At 37.7% G+C, this 27,517-nt stretch overlaps 2 protein-coding genes across 2 annotated transcripts in view; both read left to right on the top strand.

The window, feature by feature from the left end:
• n4bp1 (nedd4 binding protein 1) overlaps positions 1-2,455 on the top strand; it is a 16,951-nt gene extending 14,496 nt beyond the window's left edge. The window contains exons 6-7 of the mRNA XM_016550562.1: positions 789-890; positions 1,018-2,455. Coding sequence (XP_016406048.1) covers positions 789-890; positions 1,018-1,324 — 409 coding nt within the window. The 3' untranslated portion in view covers positions 1,325-2,455. The remainder of the gene's footprint in view (positions 1-788; positions 891-1,017) is intronic.
• Positions 2,456-8,919: 6,464 nt separating this feature from the next.
• Positions 8,920-27,517, top strand: part of siah1 (siah E3 ubiquitin protein ligase 1) — a 27,006-nt gene continuing 8,408 nt past the window's right edge. The window contains exons 1-2 of the mRNA XM_016550561.1: positions 8,920-9,119; positions 21,877-21,933. Coding sequence (XP_016406047.1) covers positions 21,924-21,933 — 10 coding nt within the window. The 5' untranslated portion in view covers positions 8,920-9,119; positions 21,877-21,923. The remainder of the gene's footprint in view (positions 9,120-21,876; positions 21,934-27,517) is intronic.

Genomic DNA, 27,517 nt, shown 5'->3' with positions numbered 1-27,517 from the left:
AATAGAAAGATCCAAAGATCAGCATTTATCTGAAATAAAAAGCTTTTGTAACATTATAAACTATATCATTCAAAAGCTTGGAGTCAGTATATTTTTTGTTGGGGTGGGGGGGGAGAAATTATAGAAATTAATACTTTTATTTAGCAAGGATGCTTTAAATTGATCAAAAATGATGATAAAGACATTTATATGGTTACAGAAGGTTTCTGTTTCAGATAAATGCTGTTCTCTATTCATCAAAGAGAGCTGAAAAAATCTACTCAGCTGTTTTCAACATAATAATACATGTTTTTTGAGCAAATCAGAATATTAGAATGATTTCTAAAGGATCACAGCTTTGAAATCACAGGAGTAAATTGCATAATCAAATAGAAAACAGTTATTTATAATAGTATAGTGTATATATATATATATATATATAGTATTTCAGATAAATGCTGGCTGTTCTTTTGAATGTTCTTAGAATGCACAGTTTCTAATAATAGAATGATTTCTGAAGGATCATGTGGCGTACAAGACTGGAGTAATGATGTTGAAAATTCACAGGTATAACTTACATTTTAAAATGTATTAAAATATAAAACGGTTCTTTTAAACTGTAATAATATTTCACAATTTTGAGGTTTTAATTGTTCGTTGATCAAGTAAATGCAGCCTTTGGAGCGCAAGATAATTCTTTCTAAAACAATAATAAAAAAAATCTTACTGACACCAAATATTTCAACGGTAGTGTTTTGTGCTCAGTTAACATTTGTTCAGACTTAGAGCTCATTGTATGGATTTTTCAGACTCTTACAGTTCACCTTTGTAGAAGATCACTTTATGATCCCAGATGACCCACTTGGAAAGAATGGACCTCACCTAGACGAGTTTCTATTGAAAGACTGTCGGTGAGTTCCAAATTACACATTTTTGCTTAAAATAATACCCAGCAGTGGGTATCACACATTCCTAGTCTCATCTGTTACTCTAAGCAAAAGAAAGCTATCCCCTCATGACTTTTCTGTCCTCTCACAGAGGTAGTCCCATAATGGCCCCACCGAGGACAGACATTCGGGCAACCCCGTCAGTATACGCCTCGGCAGCGCAGTCCACAGCACATCCCTCTTCCCCTTCCCACTGGCCACACTCCGGACCTCCAGACTGGCACCTTCCTCGACCATCCCCTTCTCCACCTCCACAGCGGTCGCCCTCAGAAACCACAGAGCTCAAAAGGAAGTTGTACGACATCTTTCCTGACCAAAAGCAGCGTATCGACCGTATCCTCAGCGACAACCCATATATGAGGGACCTGAATGCTCTGTCTGGCCTTTTGCTGGGCTGACACACTTTTACACCCAAAACTGCCGTTTCCACTCTCTTGTGCATGGAGGTCACAGGGCTTTTTGTATTATTAAAGAATACCATGATTGAAAAGCGCTGCTACGAGCTTTTGTTTGTTCAAGGGACTTTGTTCAAGCATTTATTTGTTCCGTCAGCTAATTTACATTGATATCTGGGGCCCTCCGATCGACTGCAAGCACAAAAAGTTATAAGTTATAAATTGTTTAAGCGCTTTAAATATATGAGAATGTACAGTCCAAATGGCATATAATTTATGTAAATATTTGTGAAGAATAATCTTCCTTTCCTGTAAGTTATCCATTCAGAAATCTTTATTCTTAAAGGTGTTCCAGCTACACAGTTGTTCTGAACTGGCTTTGCTTTAATTACTGCTGAAGGACAATTTTGATTTGCAGTTTTTCAATCGTTTCTGTTTTTGTAAATATTGACATTATTGAGCCAAATGAGTACTAGTTTCCAGTCACTCAAAGTGCCCTACTGAAGTGCCCTATCATCTGCTTTCAGGATAAAATTGCTCATTTCCTGTTCACTAATTTTAGTTCCCGTTAACTTTGGTGATGGTGACAAAATGGTATGCTGTTTCAAGGAATCCCTGGAGACCCCCGTATCACCCAAGAGACTGTGTGAAACAGTTAGATGATTTAAAAAAAAGTTTCCAGATTACTCAGTGAGCTGGCACGTCCCTTCTTCTGCCCTGTTGTGCAAGTCACCATCTTTTAATAGCAAACAGGAAACGAGAGCCGACATTGATGTAAACCTTTGTCCCAGTTACGACCATCAGAGGGTGCTGTGGGATTGCTAGCGTTTACCAACCTCATTGTGTAAAGGAAGACATGAACAAAATGCAATGCATAGGTGAAATTCATTATGTTTTCACTAAAGTGAATTTTCACTGTTATTGTTACTGCATCAGCCTTTCCCGGTCTCTGAAATATGTGTAGCGTTGGACATTGTGAATTGGTATTCAATTTTGGGAATGAAAATGCATAGGCGTTAAACCCACAGAAGCGTCACAAACTCGGCAGGCACTGTGGGTATCTCACAGTATGGCTGCTGAAAACCTTTTGCTTTTTCTGGAAGGCAGTGTTAATAAAGGCCAATTATGTGTTTATCAGGACTTCTGTGGTCTGTGCTTGTTTTTTGGTCTCATTTTGACACATCAAAGAAAGTTAGAATAAACCATGGTTTCTGCAGATCATAAAAAGGTCTTTAAAAGTCTTAATTCGCCTTTTCACAAATTAAGACCTAAAAAGGTCTTAAATCAGAGCAGAAAGTCTTAAATTTATAGTCATGGCATTAAGGGGAGACACTGCAGGCAAAAACACAGTTTTTTCATGCACCTGTCAAGTTTGAGATTTTGGGCTTTTTGGTTTCTTTGGAAGTCTTTTTTCAGACTAGTGGAAAGAAAACATCCAAAAGACACTGTTAAGTGTTTCTTTTATAGCACTTTTATCTATTTGTGTCAATAGATTTCAATTACAATACATATTTTTAAAGGCCGTTTTCTCAAAATTAGTTTTTTTTTTCTCCTACACTGAGCCATAAATCTCCACTTGAGTAGCACTTACACACACACCAAACTTTACATTTTTATTCCTGTTTGAATTAATCCATCAAGATTTTATGACAGCCACCATTATGTTTATATATATAAAAAAAAAAAAACGAATTGAAGAATGAATATTATGTAATTGTAACTTTATTATTTAAAAAAAACTTTATTAAGTGTAATTTTAACAAATCAGTCAATTTTAACCTTCAGTATTGTAATGTAGTACCAACTGACTGTCATGTATATTTTACAGCATTAGTTGAGAGATTTTTTTTTCCTTGAGAAAATTTGGCATGTACTGTACCTGATATATATCCAAAATAATCGATATTGAATCGAATCGAATCCAAGCTAGTGAATGAGAATCAAATCGAATCGTGGATTTTGTGTCAAAACCCAGCCCTACTGTCTATATCCTGAAGGTTTTTACAGAGGGATTTGTTCATATATAATTTGCTTGATTATATACAACATTTTAATCCCCTAAAAATTTTGAAAATATAGTGTTTTATTTCCGTTCTAAGCATTTTCTGAATTATGGAGTGACAAAAATGAGATACCCAAAAACTTTTGACTCTAATATGTCAAAGAAATTAAACAAGAATTTTGAAACTGACATCATCCAGTGTTTAGATTTTTGTACTAGAAATGTATGCAAATTAGCGCATATTTCATTAAATAATGACTCATTTGCGTATCTAAACCTAACATTTTAGAAAACTTGTAATACAATTTTTTTTTGCAATTATCAATGTAATCAATCAGCTGCGTAAGTAAGGTGATGACTATTAGTTGTTTTTTTTACCCTATTCACCTGCAGTGTCTCGCTTTAAATGTTGCAAACATTGCTAAAAGTAAATATCTTCCTCTGTGTTTGTCTGCTTTTCTAGTACAAATATCTACACATCCATAAATCAAGATACATTTACTTTAGAAGCAAAAGTATGCAAATTAGTTTTCCTTTTGAAGTTTTCTGAGCCCAGTGTCGGATAGTTGTTCTGGTTTTAGCTAACCAACTATCTTACAGTGGTATACTATTGCCATATGGACATTACTTTGGCACACTCACCTTTGTCCGATAACACATTACTTCCTGATTGTACCATTGAAGCATACACTTTTTATGAAGCTGCTTTGAAACGTGAAAAGCGCTATAGAAATAAATTCGAATTGTATTGAATTTAACTGACAGTAGGGGGCGCCATCGCAGTTTTTTACAGTCTGAGCCTATACAAATGCGCTAGTCTTTTCTACGCAGTAGTGACATTATGTTTTCACTACTTTTCCCCCCTCTCTCTTGAACCAACATCTTTGAATATTTTCCAGATAATCCTTTTTCCTTACCCCATCTGAAGTGTGGATACATTTCAAAACAGATGAATGACAGCAAAGATTCTTACGAAACTAGTTTTTGGCAGTGTTACAGTATTGTCCTTCCTTTGTGACCTCACATGGCTCAGGTTCTCTAAAGTTGTGTAAAATGAGCAAACTTAAACCTAGCCCATTATGCAAATCCTGCACGCCTTAGCGGAATTTGACTGGTCAACAGAAAGCTGTTACAGGGGGGGCAGTCTTGACTTTTGTGAAAGCATAAAGAGGAATGTTTAAGACATTATGCATATGGCATGAGCTCTCACTGTTTAAGAGCAGCCATGAAACAGCTTTTACTTTTAATATGTTCCCTTTGTCCATTTGGTCTCTTTTTATCTGTATCTATTTAAATGGTACTTCATTTCAGCATACGTTTGTAATCAGGTTTAAGCATACAAATATTAGCCACTGTTTAGTCATGTCATGAGTGAAAAAGTGTTTCGAAGAAAATAAGGGCTCGACTGGGGAAGCCTTGGTAGCGCTTCCCAGATCTAAACAGTTCTGTTTCCCATCTGTTCCCACTCTGTCCCTTTTTCTGTCGAGCACAGCAAGAAAAAACTTTCTTTGTTCGGTCATGAGCAGGCGGTTCAAATGCTATCAACATTCCAGAAAAGCTCAGCATTCTCAGGAACAGGATTTTTCCTCCCCATTTGCTTGCTTCCCTAAACCTACTGAAATTTCTACCATCTCCTTTAATCTCCATCTCCTTCTTTTTCTCACCCTTTAGTTGGATGGCATGCTTACATAACTTGTCAAAGTAATCCCTACCGGCCCTCCCCCACTGTCCTGTACCCACTGGTTTAAGCTCAACCAGCAACGATGGGACGGGAGCACTAATATCTGCTGGGATTATCAGTGAGGAAGCAATATAGCCTTTCATCTTTAACCGTAAACATGCCAACATAAGGATCTTACACATTGCACATAAAGGAAGCAAGACTGACTGAACAGAAGATCAGAAGAGATCAGCAAGGCATTCATAAGTCGCACAAGTATGCATGGAAACATTTGGTTCTGATAGACTTCATTGAATGGAGGCATTGTTAGCACAGATTATCATTAGCAGAGAGGCTGCAGTGAGTTGGAGAATGTGGATAATGTTAGTTCCAGAGGAAAACATCATAGTCTAGATAGTTTGTGGTCATGGACTGTATCCAATTAAATTAAATTAAATTAAATTTGCAGATAGAAAGTGCGCAAGATCAAATGTTGCCTGAGCGTTGAGGCCAGTTTCATCTTCAGTAGGCTGTACATACTTTTATTTTACTCAATAGGTGCCAAAATATCTCAACATCTGCATCATCTAGAATAGGGTTTGTCAAAAGAAGGAAAATAATGTTTTAATTAAGAAAAATTATAGTTTATAAAATGTAAGAAATATTAAATATTTAAATAATATATCATTTAAAAAGGTATCATTTAGAAAAATTTGCTTTCTAACGCTGGTGTCTTGTATAAAACATTGACAGGGTATCTGTGGGTTAAAAAAAAGATACAGTACAATGTGAACTTAAAAGTAAATATTTTCCATACAGTTTCATCATTTATTTTGTTAAAGGGTTAATTCACCCAAAAATGAAAATTAGCCCATAAATTACTCACCCTCAAGTCATCCTAGGTGTATATGACTTTCTTCTTTCAGACGAATCCAGTCGGAGTTATACTTCTTTTGGACTGATGCATGCAACACCCGCTGAGTGCCATGAAACAGCTTGAAAGATCAAAGACAATTTTTTATATAACTCCAACTGGATTCATCTGAAAGAAGAAAGTCATATACACCTAGGATGACTTGAGGGTGAGTAATTTATGGGCTAATTTTCATTTTTGGGTGAAAGTCAATTATGTAATTGATGTCTTTATAATATCTTTTTTTCTCTCATTTTAAATGGTCAGTATAAATGACCTGTATTTTATGAATATAGTCCCTTGCTATGTTATTACAATATTTGAGGGTCCAGAAAGTTTGAGGGCTCCTGTTCTAGAGTAACTCCACTTACTACATTATGTCGCACACAAAAAAAATGCAATGATTGAAAATGATGTGAAAAAGGAATGGCTACATTCAGGAGTTTGCTTACAGGGCACTTTCAAGCAGTGATGTTGTGAGAGCAGGAGCACTCTGGGATTTTAACACACTGGGCCGCACTAAGGGAAAGAAAAATAGACTGTGACTAAATGCTGTTTTGAATCATCAGTGTGGCACGGAGGGGCCACTCCCATTCCTCCATCTGCTGCAGAGCTGTAAACAATGATGTCATTTCCTCTCAGGGGCTGAGTTGGCAATTTTGGAAGCTTAAAAGAGCACAGGGCTAATTTACAGTAAGAGTGCTACTGTCCCATTTTACAGTCTAATCTAAGCATGTTAAAATATGCCTGTCATGTATCTCTAACAAATGACTCATAATTAGTAATTATTAATATACAACTACAGGTGTGGCTAGGTGATGTTTCATCTTTATTGACACATTTCCAGAGGTGTGTCTAGTCTGCAGTCATATAGACAATGATGGCACTTTTGTATTAGTAGTAGTTTTGGCTCTACTGACAGACATGCGTGTTCTTTTCCATTGCCATGATATGATCAGCACATTATACACTCACCTACTTTCAACACCTGTTTTACACAATTTAGGTAAATACAGTGGCTGCCTATTACTGACTGCTAATGTGATTCTGGTAATGTCTGACAGAGGCATGAATAATTTGTTGTTTTCCTACCATCTGTAACTATGGAACAAACTGCATGCAAACATTTAAAATAATACACTATTGTGTGTGCATATGGGATATTGAATGAATATGTTTATTTAAAGCACTGTCATAGTAATGAATAGTGAATTCAGATACACTACTGAAGTTTTTCTTATGCTCACTAAGGCTAAAATGCTAATATTGTGAAATATTATTACAATTCAAAAAATATTATTTATTCCTTTGAAAGTGAAGCTGAATTTCCAGCAGCCATTCTAGTCTTCATTGTCACAGGATCCTTCTAATATTATAAATTTCTTTACTGTCATTTTTGGTCATTTTTAATGTGTTCTTGCTGAATTCTTGCTTATTATAATAATTATAATAATTATTATTATTATTATTAGTCTTTCCCCAAACTTTTGAATGGTAGTGTATCATAGTTTCTGAAGGATCATGTGACCCTGAAGAGTTGGAAAATACTGAAAACATACTGTAATTATTTAGCTGAATTTACCCAATATATAAATGATAAAAAATCAATAACACAGAGTTACACCACAATGTTCTTGTGTTGTATTAAAGAAATTTGCTTCACGGTAACATTGTTTATTCAATGTACTGTATATTGTGTGTAAAAGGTGTGCAAACTTTTCCATGTCTCATAAAACAAACAGCACATGCTTTGGGATTGACTGCGATTTAAATGCACTAAACCACTCCGATCATGAGAACTGACACATAGAACAGTTTATAGTGGTCACCAGTAGTACAATAGGACACCTAGCAGTAGTACCCAGTGACAGGTAAAGGTATCTCAGTTAATTCTAGACAGGGAACTCTCAGGAGTCCTCCATCAATAAATAATTTAAAAACTTTTAAGTAGACAGACAGTAAAAAAATAGACTGACATGGGAAAATGAACTATTTGTTTAATTACAGCATGTCACAGACTATTTAAATCACTGACACACCTTTATTACACACGGTGGTCTCATGTAATCCATTGAAATCCTGTACATTACACAAAGTCTTCTCAAGTCATCAACTATTTTTTTGATGTCCTCTTTTGAATAGGATCTTTTTTTCTTTCTTTTTTTGCAGAACTGATAGGAATAATTTGTTCACGAGTAAGTTTTGTCTACCTTTTGTTGGACAAAACTTAATAAAACAGTTTAGAATGACATGATCTAGGACCTTTATACAGTGCATAGGCCTACCATAAGTCTATCCCTCACACAGCCTCGTTTTATCCGCTTTTTAATACAATATGGCGTCTAACTTGATTAAAGTATATGGAATCAAATGTTGAATGAATCAGTGACCTAATATAGTTTTATTTTTTTTAAATCAAGGACTGATGGGTCTATAGGTTTCTTTAAAAGAAGAATAACAGAAATGTTACAAATAAAACGTGCTGTAAATATGGTGATTGTTTTATTAACATGTGAAACAGAGTTGGTTTTAATAAACTGTATTCCATATAAACATTCTAACCTTTTACCAGAGAAATGACATTTAAATGAAATGAAATTCACATGAAATGTAGTGGGCTATTGTAAATGCAAAGTATAGCCTATGTCGTTATCGTGAGCGGGATCTGGTCGCAACAGAACAATCACATATTAATAAAATCTAAAAACATAATAAAAAGCTACAGTAGGCCTATGTATACATCTGGGTTTTGTTCGAACATTTTACACTACACTTGGGATGTCAGGGATCACGTTGCTTAAAAAAAGCGGCTCTTTGGGATGAACTGTTCAAAAGACCCGATTCGTGGAAACCATAACGGAGAAATGTCTCCGTGATGTTTCGTTCCCGCTCTCAGGGAACCGAGGTTACGATAGTAACCGGTGACGGTATTCTCATCATCACTCGTCTGTTGTTGACCCAACGTTGTTCTCCTTCCCGCGTTCATGTGACTAAAGCGCGTTCACGCAGTCTTGTAGCGGCGCTCCCGTGAAAAATATATTTGCACAGCTTCAGTCAGTGCGCGACACCGAGACTGCCGGGCGACAGCAGCGTCTCCTTTTAGCGAATGTGGAAACACAAACATCCCGACAATTAACGGACGTATTAACCTAACGCGGATCTACGTGTAGTGGATTTTTTTTTTATTGTTCCGTTTGGCAGCAGAAGGATATTTTTTCTGGAGGTAAGTGCAGTGTTTAAATCCCTCATTCGAGGATAATGGCTCTGTTGTTGATTTTACTAGGCTTAGCGTGCTAGCTAGCTCAAAAGCGGCTAGCCGACCATGCTATCGACCCTTTTGCCGTGTTCCTCATCAAAACATATTGTATGTGACCCATTTTTCTGCTGACACGTTACGAGTCCTGGTGTGGTTCGTAACCAGTCACAACTTTTTTTTTTTATTCTACCAAGCGCTGAGATTTGGTCCATGTAGCACCATTATTAGCCCGGCTTTGCTAGCTTTCTATGCTTATGCTAAACGATACACACTGTTTATGTAATGAAATGAAATATAACCATTGCAGTGTTTTCTAATTTTAATAGTAGGTTGCATAGATGCAGACACGCCATTTGTGTTCATTCTTTTAGTCCCAAGCTTGAGGCCTCGTTAATTGACATTGAATCGTATTAATTGAATGACATGGAATCTGTATTAATCTCAACATGCAAAGTGCCGTGCAAAAGCAGCCTGGCATAATAAACACGTTATATACACCGAGACACCGTTAGTTGGGTCAGCATGTGATCTAGTAACCTTTTTATCACTGTTATGGTCAATATAATCTGTAATGATGATGATTTAGAAATCTGTCATAAAGAAAGCATGCACAAAGTTAGCCGTCAACCGACCCTTGTTTTGGAGTCTCTAGTCTACACGACTCTCTCAGACTCAAGATGCTACAGTAAAATCGTGTTCATGTAATTGCTTTGAGACCTAACGAAACTTAATGTCATGAATGCCCGTGTCTCTGCTACACACGGGATTTATTTTAAGCTTCCGCGCTCTCAGACGCCTTGAACTTGGCAGCTCGATCACATCACTCCGTTTTGTTTACAAAGCAGCTACGATTTGCCATGGAGATGTTGCATCTTTGTTGCGAGTCTGAATTGAGCTGTACTGTTTTTGTTGTTCTTTATCCTTAAAGATCCATTTAAGCACCTCCCCTATCGATTACCGTAATTGAGGTTAAGTTGCAGCTGGTTGAGGCAATAGTTAGATAGGATAGGGTCAAATCCCTTCTGTAACTAACCTTATTCTTCTATCAAGGTAAGGTTGTTGTAAATACTGGAGTGTTGCCACAAACTTGATATTTTCCTACATAGAATAAATTGAGTTTTTTTTTTTTTAAACCGCTAACCTGCATCTATCTGGGATGTCTTATTTGCCCATAGACATTTCTATTGGTTTGATGGAAATGCCTGGGAAGGCATAAGGTTAAAAATGCATAAACCCTTCTACTTTGGCTTTGGGACACATTAGATTTATGTTTCTGTGTGTCCAGGTACTTGGAAATGCAATCCTCCTCTTTTATTCTCCTAACCACACCTCAGCAGTGATCATGTTAGAGATCATGTTATGGAGCATTCTTGTAAAATAATTGCCTTATACATTTATTTTTGTATTCTAAATGAGTCTACCTATTCAATAGTCTTTATTTGTTTATTTATTGGTATTTATAATGCCTACCTTTAACTAGAGCTGGGCGATATAGCAAAAAAAAAAAAAAATCAACGATATAACAGGGCTCTACAGTGCGACCATTTCAGTCGCATTTGCGACTGAAAACTACTGCGTGCGACTATGAAAAAATATTTAGGAGCACCAGTGCGACTGACCAGATCGTCATCATACTTGTGATTGTGATCGCTGAGGGCAGCTTCAAAGGTTTCTACGTGTTTTTGCAGCATTGAGTAATGTATCACAGACATATCTCATGAATCCTTTCATAAGCAAAGTGTAGACGGTGTAAATAAAAGATTCATTGTGCAGTGTAGAGAGCTTCGTTGCTTATAAATGTGAGATCGCGATGAGCTAAGATCAGTGACAGCTTTTAATGATTTTTTTAAGGGAGTTTGTAAATGTGATACTGATTTAAGCATATTCATTACCGTGATATATCGCATTACCGAATACCGGCACAAGTCTAGCTGGAATATGAGCATTTATTCCGTCATCACCCAGGTGCTGATAGGACACGCACACGTTGATATCTGTGTTTAAGATAAACTCATTTAAGCTTTGCCGGTTTAAACATTTAAGAGCCAGTCTCAGCCAGAGGACGCGAGCTCACGCGCACAGTGAGAAGATTTGTGCGTGCATTCATCGGAAGCGCGCAAACCCGCGCCTCAGGCAAATATTAATCTCTCTCTGAAGTATTGTGTTTAAATGGACAAATTCACACAAAAATTATGTCAAAATGCCCGTCTTGGTAAGTATCCTATAGCAGACATAGCCGTACTGTATCAGTGCACTGGATCAGTGCATTGTCTTAAAGTGACAGCACTTTCTTAATGTTAATCAAACAGCAACAATTAAAACAACAGCGATAAAAAAAAAAATGTGGACAAGCTATTCACTCTTGTTCAATGCGAATGCCGTATGCTGGAATATGAGCAGTCATTTATGCCATTATCACCCGGGTGCTGATAGCTCGCGCGCGCGGGTGAGACCTGAACAGCACACGTTGATATCTGTGTTTAAGCTAAACTCATTTAAGCTTTGCCAGTTTAAACATTTAAGAGCCAGTCTCAGCCAGAGGACGCGAGCTCGCGCATGCAGTTAGAAGATTTGTGCGTGTGTTCATCCGAAGCGCGCAAACCGAACACGCGCAAATATTAATCTCTCTCTGAAGTATTATGTTTAAATGGACAAATTCACACAGAAATTATGTCAAAATGCCCATCTTGGTAAGTATACTATAGCAGACATAGCCGGCTGAACGTACTGTATCAGTGCACTGGATCAGTGCATTCTCTTAAAGTGACAGCACTTTCTTAATATTAATCAAACAGCAACTACAAAGAAATCACTCACTGCTCTTGATTGAATAGCTTTTGTAACTTTAATAAAGATTAATCTTTCATTTATACAGTCAAATATGCAATGCTGTTTTACATTTCATTACTTTATTCAATTTCTGTACCTAAAAACTAATGTTAGACCTACCTAAAAAAAACTGAAAATCACTGTTTATTTTATTTGTATTTTTACTCTCTTGTATTTATTTGTGCTGTTGCTTGTAGTTAGATTGTTCTTATTTTCTTTAATTTTATTTGACAGTATATTTTTTGCCTAAACATAGCACATATCGAACCATACCGAAACCGTGACTCTAAAACCTTGATACGAACCGAACTGTGAGTAAATTGAACCGTTCCACCCCTAGTATATATGCATTGCTTAATCCAAAGAGCCGAAGCGCCATTCACACAGACTGCATTTAAAAACATTTGAGACGCAGTGAAAAGGAATAAACCTCCACAAATTTGTGACGTGTTTTCTAAAAGTTTAAACTGTTTTAACTTTGCATGGCTTTCTATACATCTCTTCTGTGAGACGCGAGTGCAGTCATATTTGTCAGTCTAAAAAATGCACTGAATATGCGTTCTGTGTGAATGACTTGGTTTCGGTTTTAACCCATTCAAGATTTTCTCCGCATTGAACTTCTATATTTCTCTAATATTTTGAATGAATAACACCGCAGCGGCGCATCTCGTGGGCTAGACTAACAAAACATTAAAATGCAACAACGTCACTTATATCACCGCATCTTGCGTGCCACTGCTGACGCTCCCTGATGCACACCTAACATTCTAATGCAAATGTTTATTTTAAATTAGACTAATATTCATTCTTTATTCACAATCTCCTTATCACAGGCAGGCACAGCACTCATTTCAGCATGTTTGTGTGTGCTGTCTGCATCAATCATAGTACGTGCCTATATCGTGTGCTATACCGAACATTTTTTCTATCGATATCGAAGAAGGTGTACTGTCGATAAATATCGATACCGTTTTATCGTCCAGGCTTACCTTTAACATATGTTGACTTGCAAGACATCTGTTCCTTTTAAATGGCATTGTTGGGTGTTATTCTATATTGGTGGTCCCAATATAACCATAAAAAGAGGAAAAGTGTAAATATTGGTTAAAAAAATTAAACCATTTATCCGTCTAACTCTACTTAGTGCTGTGTTGTGAAACTAAATATTTGCCTAAAAAACCATGTGGTTGTCGGGACATTTGGATCATTTCAATCAATGTCTGGAGTCATTTTATTGTGACTCTTATGTTTTCAACCTGTTTTTGTGGGGCAGCTGCACACACTTGGTCAGCCGAACTTGGTTGCCCCCCACAGAAACGGCATCTGTCTTTTAGAGTTAGACTCCACAGCTTCAGGGTAATGGTGAGGTAACCTGAGCCTGTTTAGAATATCTGAAACAGGAGTATAGAGCAGGGATAGACCATTTCACACTCTCTGGTCCATTGCATCTCTCTTCCACCTCTTATACTTGCGTACACACAACACTGTTCTCTTTACCCCCTTGTGCCACCAATATGTCTTCCTGCATAATCGCTACAGGATCATAATTCTGGTCGACCATCTGTCTGAGTGAAGCAGACAAGAAGCCTGAATGTTTATGTTGTGTACATGCATGGAGGTGGGTGGATTCAGTCTTCCCACTGCGTTTCAGTGTTCTTTCTCCTTGACAACAATCATTTGCACATTTCTAGCTTAGCATGTTTTGGATTCATTTGTTGCAGTTACTTCTAATAATTGTGCTTTTGTTCATTTAAATAGTGTTATTGTTATTAGCCTACAAGATTTGCTTGGCTCTGAGATTCTGCTTTGCAAAAGAGCAGAGAACATGCTGATGTTTTTAGTTTGTGTCATTTACACTGATGTGCAGTGTCTAAGACAATTCAAAGTATGCTCTTCAGCATGTGGAATAAGCACACATTAATTGGCAAGGATCTGACATTTGTAGCCTGTGAAGATGATTGAGATGATTGACAGCTTTTGAATTTTGACACTGAACAGAGACTCAAACCCTCTTACGTAAATGTAAATGACAACACAAATGCAGTAAATGCCTCATTTTTTGTTTTGGGTGCCCACGGCAATTGAATGGTTATAGCTGCATGTTACCTTAACAGCCCCTTGCCCAGAGCTCTAGCTGTATATAGTGTTACAGGATAGAGCGCTAATGGACTCTGTCCATGTAGAAGATATCTTAGAGAAGAGCAGGAGATAATGGATGGGATAGAATCGCTAATGAAGTGTGCATGTTATGCTTCGTTTCCCCCTGTTTGTCTAAAGATGGAGAAGCTTCTGTTTCACTTTTGAAGTGAGTGGCCCAATTGGAGACAAGCATGTTGAAGATGGTCGTGCAGATGTAGTCCGTTAGATGGTGTGGTTTTAGTCATGTGTAATAAATAAAGCCTGTGGAGGATAAACTTTTGTCTTTCAGATTTGTATGCCTGAGATAAATTCAGTCCTGCTGAAATATTGTATGCTGTTTGATTGTTTATGGTGTTGATATTCACACCAAATTATATGCTATGTGGATGTCCAGTTGTCGGTGCATGTGTTAAAAATGCTTTTGGAGTGTGTAAAAGTCTTGTTAAAGGGGTCATATGATGCGATTTCAAGTTTTCCTTTCTCTTTGGAGTGTTACAAACTGTTCATGAATAGATAAGATCCCTAAAGTTGCAAAGACTAAAGTCTCAAACCCAAAGAGATATTCTTTATAAAAGTTAAGACTGGTCAACACCCTCCTAAAACGCCTCGTTTAAACACGCCCCCACATGTCTATGAGTTATTATTGATTATTTTTTAAATAATATTATGAATGAACCGTCTTGTTGTTATATCTAACATTTTTGCTCAGAGAGCACAGAGATGATATCAAATAAGTAAAGCTAACGTCAGCAGCCATGGCACTGGACGAGCAATCGTTATTATAATCCAAATGGGCAAACAGTCTAAATTATTATGCAAGTTGACTCGAGATACAAAAAATGCAAAACTGCAAAGTCGCATTTGTCATCCGTCACCGTGACAGCAAGTGGACTTTTGAAACTGGAATAATGAGTGGATTACGCATTTCAATTGGCAAGAGAGGAATAACATGGATGGAACTTTCTTGGTAAGGAGGATTGTGTGCATCACAGTCAGGTACAAGGAAGAAGGCTTCTTACATTAGGTAAGACAAAAAGTTAAATTTTCGCAACTTGTTTATCGACTAGTTAATAGCAATTTGCTGTGGAACATGTGCCGATCGGTTCCAGTCGGGTCTGTGTCTTCCCGGCCGGGTTCGGGTCCATCTTTCAAATAATTGACGGTCCGCGTCGGTTCCGGGTAGTACATTTTTGACATTTCTCAGTTCTGCACGGGCCCGGGTCCAACTTTCAAAATAATAGATGGGTCCGGGTCGGTTCAATGTAGCAATTTTTGGACCCGTGTAGACCTCTAGAGTAGACTACAATGCTGGCTATGTATGTTTGAAAGTATGTTTTCATATTTAAAGAATTTGCCACTGATGATTCAAACGCGAGTTTTGAGCAGTGTAGAGTAGCGCTTGTTGTTTGTCATTTCTCCGATCACAAATGCAGACATGGTTTTATGTTTATGCAGCGCGATGCGCAACGCAACGCGTAAAAAGACAGTATAAGTCATTATAATCAGTAAGTATGTCCCCGCTGGATGCAACAAATGCCTCGTTTATAATGGGTTTTACTGGTCTTGTCTCGTCGCGCCGGGACACGGCATCACAGTGGCGTAACATTTCCGTCACACTTGAGGAAAGTGTTCTTTTTAGGAACATCATATGACCCTTTAAGACAGACTTGGGGCAAAATGATCTGTATCTCGTGTAAAACAACTGCATTGATGATCGTAGATTCAGCATGAGTGATATATGATCTTTTTTTTTTCCCTCTTAAATTATTTTAAATTTCCACTGGAAAATTCCACTTGTTTTGCCTGGAGCACTATGACCTGCATGTAAATATCATACCTGAGCCCTCATTTAGATGGAAATGCTGGGCAGAATCTCTGCCCTACCCTCAGCCCTTTTGTTTACAAGTGCTTGTCCTATGTTGATTAGAGATTTGTACCATTAACAAATCATTCTGCTGTCAGCATATGATCTGGGCCCATGGCGGCAGTGTGGAGCACATGGTGCATTGGTTTCTAGAGTTCAACTATAATTGACCTATCAAGGGAGCATATGAGTCCTTTTATATATCAGTCTGGAATTTTGATTTGAGTTTTTTTTTTTAATATATTTTATTTAGTTTATTATTATATAATAAAAATATTAGAATATTATATTAGTATTTTTTAGTTTAGAAGATTATGTATGGGTGATGACACTTTGTCACTGTGGATGTATAATTTTACTCAAAAATATAAAAAACATAAAAGATGCAGTTCATACAGTCAGTGCAAAATTTACCGATGAATTCAGGAGATGACTATACCATTTCTGTGATCCGTTTTTTGTTTCTGGATTTAAAATTCATGCGAAGCTGAAAAATAAAACCAAAGTTTTTTTTTTTAGATAATGTAATCTTGTTAAAATTGATTTCATAAAATTGGTATCGAAAAAAGTATCGTTCAGGAACCGGTATCGAAGTCAAGGTATCGGTATCGGTACCGATATCGAACATTTTTGAACGATACCCAGCCCTAGTTGTAATACTGTAATGAAGGACAAAAAATTAAAAGAGTGAAATATTTTGGGAAACTCAAAGTCAGCTGAATAAATATTAAGTTTATTATACCATTTTGTTGTCAAGTGACAGTGTTTAAAAGATATTTCCTTTTTGTCATATAAGACGACATCATTTTATTTTATTTTATTTATTTATTTTCCTTTTTGGCCATTGACATGGCAAGGCATTTTTCCTTGTGTCCGTGCAGACAGGTTGGTGAGAAATTACAATAAGCACCTTTAACACAGAACAGGATGCCTGCAGGTGTTTCAGTCGCACTGTATGTGAGGCAGGACTAAGCAAAACCCATTTCACATGCGTGAACCTTCACATCTGCCCTTTCAAATGATAATGTTGCAACACTGGAACAAAAGACTTGGCAAATGGTCTTTGATAATTTTCAAAGGCATTCAATTTCTTTTGTAGGTCCATCATTGTATTTAACAGCTCTATGATTAACAGATGTTTTTACATAAATAGGAAAAGGCTGTCTGAAGAACCTAAAGATGAACACCATTTGTTGTGACTGTAATTGCAAGGATTTTAAAACGACGTCTCATGAGCACAGCTTTGTGGAATTTAATGTTTTGGTTGCCATGTTATCACTAGCTAAATCTACAGGGCATGTTTTGACAGAGGCGAGGGACCAAAGGTCACACGAGACGGTCAGAGCCCTGTAGTGTCACACTGGGGGTTGTTGTCCAGGCCTTAATGTCAGTTTAAAGAGCAGAAAGGTCAGATTGTTTTTATCAGCCTTATTCCAGGCATGTTGGGCGTGCGCTGGGGTATTTTGGGTAGTGGTGAGAGGCGATACTTAGTGGTGTATGATGTGGCTCTGAGCTTCTTTATAGCAGTTAAGATTGGCGGTATTGAATTTGTTGTAATGTACCACATTCTCTCTCTCTACTTACAAAGGCATTAAAGTGCCTGTAAAGCTGCACTGCTCAGTATTTGTGGTTTTGTTAGTGCTGTTTATGAGCAGCGTGTGTGATCGTTGAGTGTTTTGTTTAAGTTGCCGGCTGTTGTAGAGGTGCCATGCTGTAAAATCTCTTTGTCTGGGAGACATGAATGGAGGCAGAGTCAGCGGCAAGAGGAGGAGCTGTGTAATCTGACACGGCTGGGCCCATGAACCGGTCCCACTCCTCCTCCTCCTCCTCAGAGAGAGAGAGAGAGAACCAGAGAGAACGAGCATGCTGACTTCAGACTGACATTTGACTCCTCAATCCACAGGCAACAGTGGTGACTGTGCAGGCGGGACTCTCTCCTTCCTTCTGCGGTCGTTCTGAGAGTTTGCTCCTCTGTGAAACAGTGTGCTTCTTCCCTCTCCATTTTCTTCACTTGGAGAGCTGACGGGGCACTCTGAAAGTCCTGGAAGTGGTCTTTCTCAAACAAGTCTTGGAATGTGCATATAAAGGGGGAAATGCCTGACAATTTGACTCCTTGTTTTTAGTCTTTTTGCCTCTTTCTGGAGATTGCTGCTGAAATCTCCTTCAGGCACTGGAATCTGGATCTACTTGTGTAACATTCCTAGACTACAGCAAATTCTTTTCTTTTTTTCACACTTTCTGCTCTACAGACTTCCTTTGTGCTCGTCCTGGGCTGTTCTTTACTGGAGAAGTCTTTTAAAACACAAATCTACTGCTCTCCACTTTGAGGAACACTTGCTGGAATTACGCAGATTGTGCGAGGTGTAGGTGTTTTGGAACTCATCCCTTCCTCCTTTGGGGGGTTGGGGGTGGGGATACCTTAGCGTGGCCCTAGGCGACCTGTTGGAGCTGTGTTTATATCTTAAGCTGCTCTTAGAAGACTGTAGGTAAACGAGCGTGAAACGGAAAAGGAGGGACCCTCTTGTACGGGTCCTTTTGTTTTTATGGAAAGAGCATGATGAAGAGTCAATCTGCTCCCCATGTCGGCTACTATTAGACTACAGCCTGTGTACTCATGGAAGGGGGTGCTCAAGCTCTTCTCTTACATAGCAGCCAGAACTGCTAGTAAACCTAAAGGTAATAGAACCATGCTTGCATTGTTTACTACCACCACTAACTTTACTAACTGAGAGGAAGACCATTTCATTGGTCTCTCATTCACTTTGCCCTAAAATGAAAGCTCTGTTCTCATTTACTAACCATCATGTCATTCCATACCTGAATGACTTTCTTCTGTGGAATGCAAAAATAAATTTTAAAGAAAGTTTTAACTGTTTGTTGGCTTCATACCATGAAAGTCATGAGTCCAAAACAACATTGAACAAAACGCTTTCATTGAATGGACAATATAACACTGAAAAGTTTTCACATGTGACATAAACCAGAAGTCAATCAATACATTAAAAACAGTCATATGTAGCATACCCTTTTTATGTATAAATAAGAAAACCAATCCATTCACACAGTTGCTGTCCTTTGGGCCTCTTCTAACATTCCTGTGCTTTCTACTGTGGACAGAAGGGAAAGTTGTCTATTTTGAGAGACAACACTTGTTATTTTCTTTTCTCTGTTTGTTTTAAAATGCCGATTTCCCTCCCATCCTTGATTTTATTTTCTTTGTGTATGTTTGTGTTTGTGGAAAGCTTGAGTCTATGGCATGGAAGCGTGGCTTTAATGAAGCTGTCATCAGATCTGCTTTGTGCATTGTACCAGTGTTTTGTACTCAGCTGTGCTTTTATGTTCACTCCATTAGTTTAGTAGTGTAATAGTGTAAACTAGGATGCACGTATAGGTTTTGAGTTGCCGTGGGGGGTTGAACATTAAAGTGGGACGGTACAGTGAGGGCAAGCTGTGACTCGTCTATCTGCTAAGGCAAATCTGACTCACAGACTGGAGTATCATGTATTTCTGTCTTGTATATGGGTTGATGAAAACACATTTTCATTCTCTTGATAAATACATATATTATTTTTAAACATCTGGAAATAATAAAGAATAATCTGCACTTTATCAATTTAATAATGCAATTTTGAGGTTAATTAAAAATGTAGCCTTCTTCATGAACTAAGTCACAAATTTTCATTAAAGAAATGTATTTGTTTTTTGTAAACAAGATTTTCCCAAAAAAGACACCTTGTGTAAATGTTCTTTATAGAAAAATAAATTTGTCATTTTTAAAGTCGCCATAGTTACCTCAAATAAAATGTCTACAATGCATTGTGCATTGTGCACAATGCATTGTGCATTGTATGCGTTTTTTGAGGTCAGATACATGACTAATAAAAATGTTGCTTAAAACTAGGGCTGTGCAATTAATCGAAATTCAGTTTCGATTTCGATTTCGGCCTCCAACGATTATGAAAATATAATAATCGAGATAAAACACTTATTGCGCCCCATTCCGCCCCCTTTCCAGCAGTGCGCTTTCACTCCTCCATAAAAGCCCATTTTCATGTGTAAATCAGTAAAATCATGTAGCGTGACTTTTGCAAAATGGGAGGTGCTTGAGTTATTAAAGTTGATTTAGATTTATTAATGTTTTTAAAAGCGCGAAAGAGAACTTGCGCTGTTCCTCAGGAGGATTGCGCTCAGAGACTGAACAGAACACGGACATGTGAAGTCATCTTTTAACTGAACGTATGCGCCTAAACAGTCAAATACATGCAAAAATGTGTCAATGCGGCGCTTAGTGATTATTCACGTAAACCCTCGTCGGTTATGTAATAAATGAATGTAAACAGATGAGAATGAAAATATGTGTGTAACAGTAAATTGGATCTGTGCGGCTTTTAAAGTGACATCGGGCTATATTCCTGCTGCCGACTTTGTGCTTCATATTAATCAAACAACAAAAGACAAGGACAAAATCACTTGCTGCTCTTCACAGAAGGTCTTTTGTAGCTTAAATAAGAAACAAAGGAAGTTTAATTCTTACAGTGAAGACTATGCTGTTTTATTTTACATTTGATTATTCAATTTCTATAGGCTGTTAACTGAATACTTTAGACTTGCATTAAAAAATGTTTTGGTTATATGGCCCACTAATAATTGTTAAAAAACCGTGATTACAATATTGACCAAAATAATCATGATTATGATTTTTGTCATAATCGAGCAGCCCTACTTAAAACTAGTGACTAGTTACCACATCTGAAATCATACATTTTCCCTTAAAATAATCGCCTTCAAAAAATAGAATAGAAAAAATAGGAAAAAAAATCCATGTCCATTTGTCAACTACCCACAGTACATTTCTATGCCTTTATCTTATCCTACATTTGTTTTTTTTTCCTCAAGCCAAGGCTTTTTGCTGGTGGCTAAATGGCTGCATTCGTTTTTTGTATGACATAGAATTGATCCCGAGATTTGGTACATCGTGACAGGTCACTGTATGACTCATGAATGGATTCATAACTTAATCATGAGGTTCTCATACTAGCAGCAGAGTCAATTACGATTGTTGATATCAACACAAAATTGAGTTTTCAGCTTTTAAGTCCCCGTTGGCTTTTGGTCATGCTGATCCATGATATTGACCATCTTCCAGATTTAGACTTCTATATCTCTTAAACTGCTGAATAATTTCACCAGATACTTTAATGCATATTGATCGACCTTCCATTTTGAATGGCTTCTGATGAAATATTGAAGTGTGGCCTAATGCAGAGAAATCAATGTGAAGCCCAGACGCTGTTGTGCTGTGCATTAGTCCTGCCCACCATGAGTATCAGCTTTAACAGGCTTCACGTTAGGAAGGCTAAAAATTGTATAAAGCTGTATTCATAGGGCCACTGAAAGGAGGTCGGTTGGAGGGGTGTGTCCATATAAATATCTCTACATCATGGTATGAAGAAATATCTGTTCTACTTGTTTTGTACCTGTATTGTTCCCAGTTTCATTGACTCTTCTGTTATAATTTATTATACAGTTGCTATAGAAAAAAAACAAAACAAAAGTTGTGTTATGTTGTTTAGAAAGTCATTCTTGTCTAAGAACAATGTTTAAGAAGGATTTGCAACACTTAAGTAGTTGTTGTTTAGTTAGTGTGGGAGCTTAGTGACACTTAAACAGCATGGAAACACTTTTTTTTTTGGTTACGCAATGAACAAACTGACTAGCTGTGAGACCTGATTTTCACCTCTCTTTATTCTTTGTGGAAAAACCAAACACTCACTTATAAAATAAAACGGAAAAGCAGCTTTACATTTGGAAAACAAAATCTAAAGTGTCTTCATTGTATTTTACAAGACTAACCAAACCTTCTCTCTCTCTTTGCATTCTCTATCATTCCAGAGGTCCACATATTTCAAGGAAAGAAGAAAGACATACTTGGGAATCATATGGACGAAGGCAAGTATTCAGTTTTATGTTCTCACTGTGTGAGTTCTGTTATTGTATTTTTAGGACATGCAATGTTTAGGTTATCCAAACAGAGATTACTGCCAATGTGCAGGCCTTTGGAAATGTAGGATCGTTGAAACTTGCAACAGGGTTGGGTTTTTCTTGGATGTGATGCTCCATTTCATGTTCAGCTGATGTTTAGTTCAGCTTCAGTTCATGGGGATGTGCAAGGCTTCTTAGTGAATGGAGAAATATCTGAGGAAAGATAGATAAGGGCTTGTGCTTATATTCACTCTCAGTCCCCATCCGGAAAGCAGGACACATCTGTACCATCAGACTTCCAGACCCTCTGAGCCTGTGTTACCACAGGCAACTATTAGACATTGCAAAGTGGCCCATCTCTTAAGAATCTAACTTTGGTGGGTTACACCACATTGCCATCTCTTTGGCCTTAATCTCTTCATCCACCAGAACCCTGCATACTGAACTTCTTGTCTGTGCTTTCCATCAATTTTATAAGGACTTCTTCCAGAGAACTGTGTTCAAGAACGCTGTTTACAAATGAAACAAGACCAAAAGCAGTTAATTTTATTGGAACATGTCCCAGAATGTATCCCACAAACCCCTTCTGCATTCATACATGTGTACTGTACAAGCTTGTTTCCATAGCACATATAAGCCTCATAATAATGAAAGAGCTAGTCAAACTCTAATCGTAAATCTTAATAACCCACAAAACTTTTATTATCCATTTTGAGTTCTGCTTTCAGATCTCAGGAATAAAACTAATTCCCATTACAGAATGTTGCAGAACGCTAACCACATTACAGAGGCTGCAGCAAGCTTAAATCCAATGGTAACACCTACTGAGTGAACAAAGCGCTTGACCACAAACATCTCCATGGAGTCTGGCAGCAGACCACATTATTACTGTACATGATTAAACACCAAGCCAGAGTTTAATAAAACTGAAATTTGCTAACCCTTTCTAATGTCATTAATTAGCATTATCATCATTTTGCTAGGCTGCGAATGGATATTAGATGGTTCTGCCTCACGCTTTTCAAAGTGCTGCATTGTAAGAAACTGTTCAAGTGTTTCATTAATGTAGGTGTTTGTCACAGAGGTTAGTTATGCAGCTTTGTACTGTCTAAACAAGATGCAGAAGATCAACTCTTTCATTTTCTCAGTGTGAATATTTTTACTATGAAATTGTTTCTGTGCCTCTTCAATAGTTAGTTAATCAATGCCTTTAAATGAACAGAACCTGCTTCTTGATTTTAACCAGGTTTTTACTTTTATGTGCAGTTATAAAATTTGATTGTTTCATCACTTACAATATTGAATTATGAGAATGTTCAATTGTGTATTCAAGCAATGCACTTATTTAATCTCAGATATGCCTTGAGAATATTTTGTTTTCAAAACTTTCAACTCATGTTGTCACGTCTCGTCAGAAACCAGCCCATATTTCTTACCAGACATGTGGAGTCCCAGCTCATGCTCCAGGCATGACGAACCTAGGTTGCAGTTTTGATATTTGAATTCATCAGCAAACATTAGAATATTTGAGATGTGACTACATTGCAGTTATCTGTGTCCTGACTTAGAGATGAGTGACGACTCCAGAGATTTAGCTTTTTGTGCTTTTGCTGCAGGGTGTGATAAATGGTTGGGATGCAACGATACCATTTTTTCAGATCCGATCCAGAAAATTCTGAGTATCGGCCAATTCCGATCCGATACCAGCGCAGATTTTTTTTTTTTTTAAATCAGTGTAGAATTTCTATACTTCTGTGTGTTAATCTGATCGTCACTCTTTTGTGTGTTAAACACAATCTACTAAATATAGACAACTTCATTTTAATGAAACATAACAATTGAAAAAATATATAATAATCCATGACAAAAATACTATTATAAATAGGGCTGACACTAACGACTATTTTTATTTCGATTAATCTATCGACTAATTTATCGATTAATCTAAACGATTAATTTCCCACAAAACAAATCAACAATTTTACTTAAGAATATTTTATTAAACCAAATGAAATCCAAATTTCTATGAAATCCTTTTTTTAAAGCAAAAGTAAAGTGCAACATAGAGTGCAAGAAGCAAGTGTCCATCTCATAGTCCTAATCACTGAAATCAAAGTTCAGTATTATAGTGTAAGAAATTGAATGACAACATATCCACGTGTTCTAGTCTACTACTAATAAAATTATAATCAAAAAACACTTTTTAAAGGAGTATTTACCAGAAATGTTATTTACCAGAATTTATTTAGGAGAAAAATGTAAATGTGCAGTATTTTCGGAAAAAAAAAGAATGCTCATTCTATGATATCATTGAAAATTGTTTGAGGTTAACACCTCACCATATTCTAGCTTGCAAATAATCACAACTCAATGGAAACCAAAAGCTTTGTTCACTCAGGTCGTAGTGTTGGGTTGGCTTGAACTCTGTAACCATTGATTGAAGAATTCTGTAACCCCAGAAACATACTGGACAAAAGTATACAAATGCAGGTGCAAATCCTTGGCCAAAGCATTGAAAGCAAGTTGTGCAGTTGTACATACTATTGGTTCTTACATTACATTAATGGAGTGGTAAAAATTATTTCAGTTGTCAGTGCCATTAGACCAGATGTTTTTATCTAGTATCTAGCTGTAAACATGTCGACAGGTTAACTTGTTGACCTTGCATAGCTAAAATTGTTTTGTTCACATACTTTATTAAGAGTTTTTTTTTGTGTCTTGGATTTAAGACTTGACTATGACTTGTCAAAAGGTTTTTTTTTGTTTTTTTTTGACTCAGCTCAGCACTAATGCTGATGTTACCCTCAGCATTAATGCTGATGTTTTTGCTGAGGCTCCATTGATTTGATGTACTAAAGTTACCTGGCCTAACTGTCTACCTGAGACACACAAATAACAGTCTTGGGTATTGCAGCTTCAGCTTGTGCAGTGTAGGCCAGTTGCATTGCCATTTGCCTTTTGTTCTGTCTTCCTAACGCCATTAGAAGACCTGACAACGAGTTCTAACCACTTCCTCTGGGGTTACAGGATTTCCTGTTATATGTGATGGACTGCAAACTTTCCACTGACATAGCAGCTCAGCACTGCTGGAGAAAAGAGACACACCACAGTTCTTTTCATTCCCAGACGAAGAACTTTACAAAGAAAAATCAGCAATGCCACAAGGGCTTCTACCACTCTTACTTTCTCTTAATTACTCTTACACTCTTATGTGCCATATAATTTCTCCACAGAGTGTTTTCTAGACTTACTTTTGGCACAATGGACTAAATAGGAAAACAAATGGCAAACGGTCACACTATACATGCTTTCCGAAAGAATAACCCAAATTATATGAAAAGTTTTTTTTGTTTGTTTTAAACATTGCATTGATGAATAGACACTTATTCTTGCTCATGACATTGAAGGTTAATTTAAGATAATACTAGTCGGATGAACATGAACATGCTGCTCTGGAATGCTTCTCTGTCCCCCTCAAGAAACAAATTTCTGATGGATTGATATTTAGCTTTGGCAGAAGGAGCGTATTTTGCCTGCCAAGCACAACTTATAAAAGTCAATGTCCATAAATAATTCTTTCTCACAGATCAAGCATTATCTCAAACTCTAACTCTAAACTTGACAGGACCTATATGCTTGCTTTCCCTTCCCTCCCAATTCATTTACACTTTTTTTTCTCTTAGTGAGACACATGCATCACTTCAGCAGTCATTAAAACCTCAGCTTAATGGAGCAACAATGTGTGTAACCGTAGTGTACAATAGCCATCAGCCGCTCAGACTGTTTCGTGGTGGGAGGTTGGCCCGCTGTCTCTTTGGCTCAACGTCAAGCAGACAGACTGTCTTTGCTTCTTGTATTGTATCAGTGACAACTGCTCTGGATATAAGTGCACATCTCAACATGAGCCAGTTGTGTCCAGTCCTGTTCCTGGAGGGCCAACATCCTGCAGAGTTCAGCACCTGTCTGGAAGTTTCTAATAATCCTAAAGACCTAGATTAGCTGGTTCAGATGTGTTTAATTGAGTTGGAGTTAAACTCTGCAGATGGTTGGCCCTCCAGGACACCCCTGACATAAGTACCCAGGTGATGGCCTGTAAAGTGTTTCTCTACAGTTCTAACACAATTTGGGGGCTTGTTTGGGATTTGACCACACATGTCATGCACTCAAGCAAGAATCATACATTCATTCATACATGCACAACATGACTTACCCAAGTGAGGCAGTGTTCCTGTAACACAGTGTTTCTCAACCCTGGTCCTGGGCGCCCCCCAGCACTGCACATTTTGTGTGTCTCCCTAATCAAACACACCTGATTCAACTCATTAGCTCATTAAAAGAAACTCCAGGACCTGAAATGGGTGTGTCAGATAAGGGAGACATACAAAATGTGCAGTGTTGGGGGGTGCCCAGGACCAGGGTTGAGAAACACTGCTGTAACAGTACAGGATTGTGCTAGCAATAACAAGATTATGGGTTCGATACTTATTGATGTACAAATATATCTTGAATGCAGTGTTGCTTTGGAGTTAGGGCTGCACGATAAATCGCATGCGATATTTAACGCGCATCTTGTCAGTAAAGCCATTCTGTAATCAGCTGTAAATCTCCATCACCTGCGGGCTTTCACATGGAGCAGCATTAACTACACAGAGCCGTTGTTCACCGACAAGCTATGATCAAATATGATCGTGGTTTTGCGCAGCTTGTCGGTGAACAACGGCTCTGTGTAGTTAATGCTGCTTCATGTGAAAGCCCGCAGGTGATGGAGATTTACCGCTGATTAAAGAACCGGCTTTACTGACAAGATGCGCATTAAATATCGCATGCGATTTATCGTGCAGCCCTATTTGGAGTGTTGTAAAACATGTTCCTGCATCATTCTTTGTTGTTCTAGGACCTAGGTCTAAACCCTTTTCCTTCTGACTGGTTGATAGAAATGTTCCAGGACCAAAGGATGATGATCCAGGAACATGTGTAAATCATGTTAAGCATATATATTTGTTGCCACTTCTAATCCTCTGGTCTTTGACTACAAACCTAGAAAGGCATTGAGGACGTAGTGCTAGCTCTTGCTCTTGGGCTAATTTTGGCCTCAGTTGTTATACACCGAGAGCTGCTCAGTGAGGAGGCTAAAAATACTTAGGGCTTTATCAGAGCAGATGTGTTTACTAGCAGATTCTAAGCCACCTACATACACACACAGAGCTCGTCGTCTATCCACACCCCCACCCTCTTTTCTGGCACTGTCCTTATTCCTCCATATGAGACGATATACTGTGCTCTGATTAGTGGTCGACCGATATATCGCCAAGGCCGATATATCTGCTGATATTTGGCATTTTTCAAATATCGGCATCGGCCGATAAGTTTTTCTGTTTGGCCGATGTGTTCGTGGTGGGACGTTTATTTTGACGGCGTGCCAGACTTTTATTTTGACGGCGCTGAGAATGGCAGCGTCTGAGCACACAGTGCTCACATTCTCCCTCTTGTTCGCTGTCGTTGTTAACAGTTCTGTCCACGGACAGAAGTCTGTCTAATAATCAGATAGAAC

Source organism: Sinocyclocheilus rhinocerous, unplaced genomic scaffold (assembly GCF_001515625.1).
Source record: "Sinocyclocheilus rhinocerous isolate Xijiao unplaced genomic scaffold, SAMN03320098_v1.1 scaffold1938, whole genome shotgun sequence".
Taxonomy (NCBI): domain Eukaryota; kingdom Metazoa; phylum Chordata; class Actinopteri; order Cypriniformes; family Cyprinidae; genus Sinocyclocheilus; species Sinocyclocheilus rhinocerous.
Note: the sequence above shows the minus strand (reverse complement) of the source record. Positions and strands in the feature narration are given on the sequence as shown.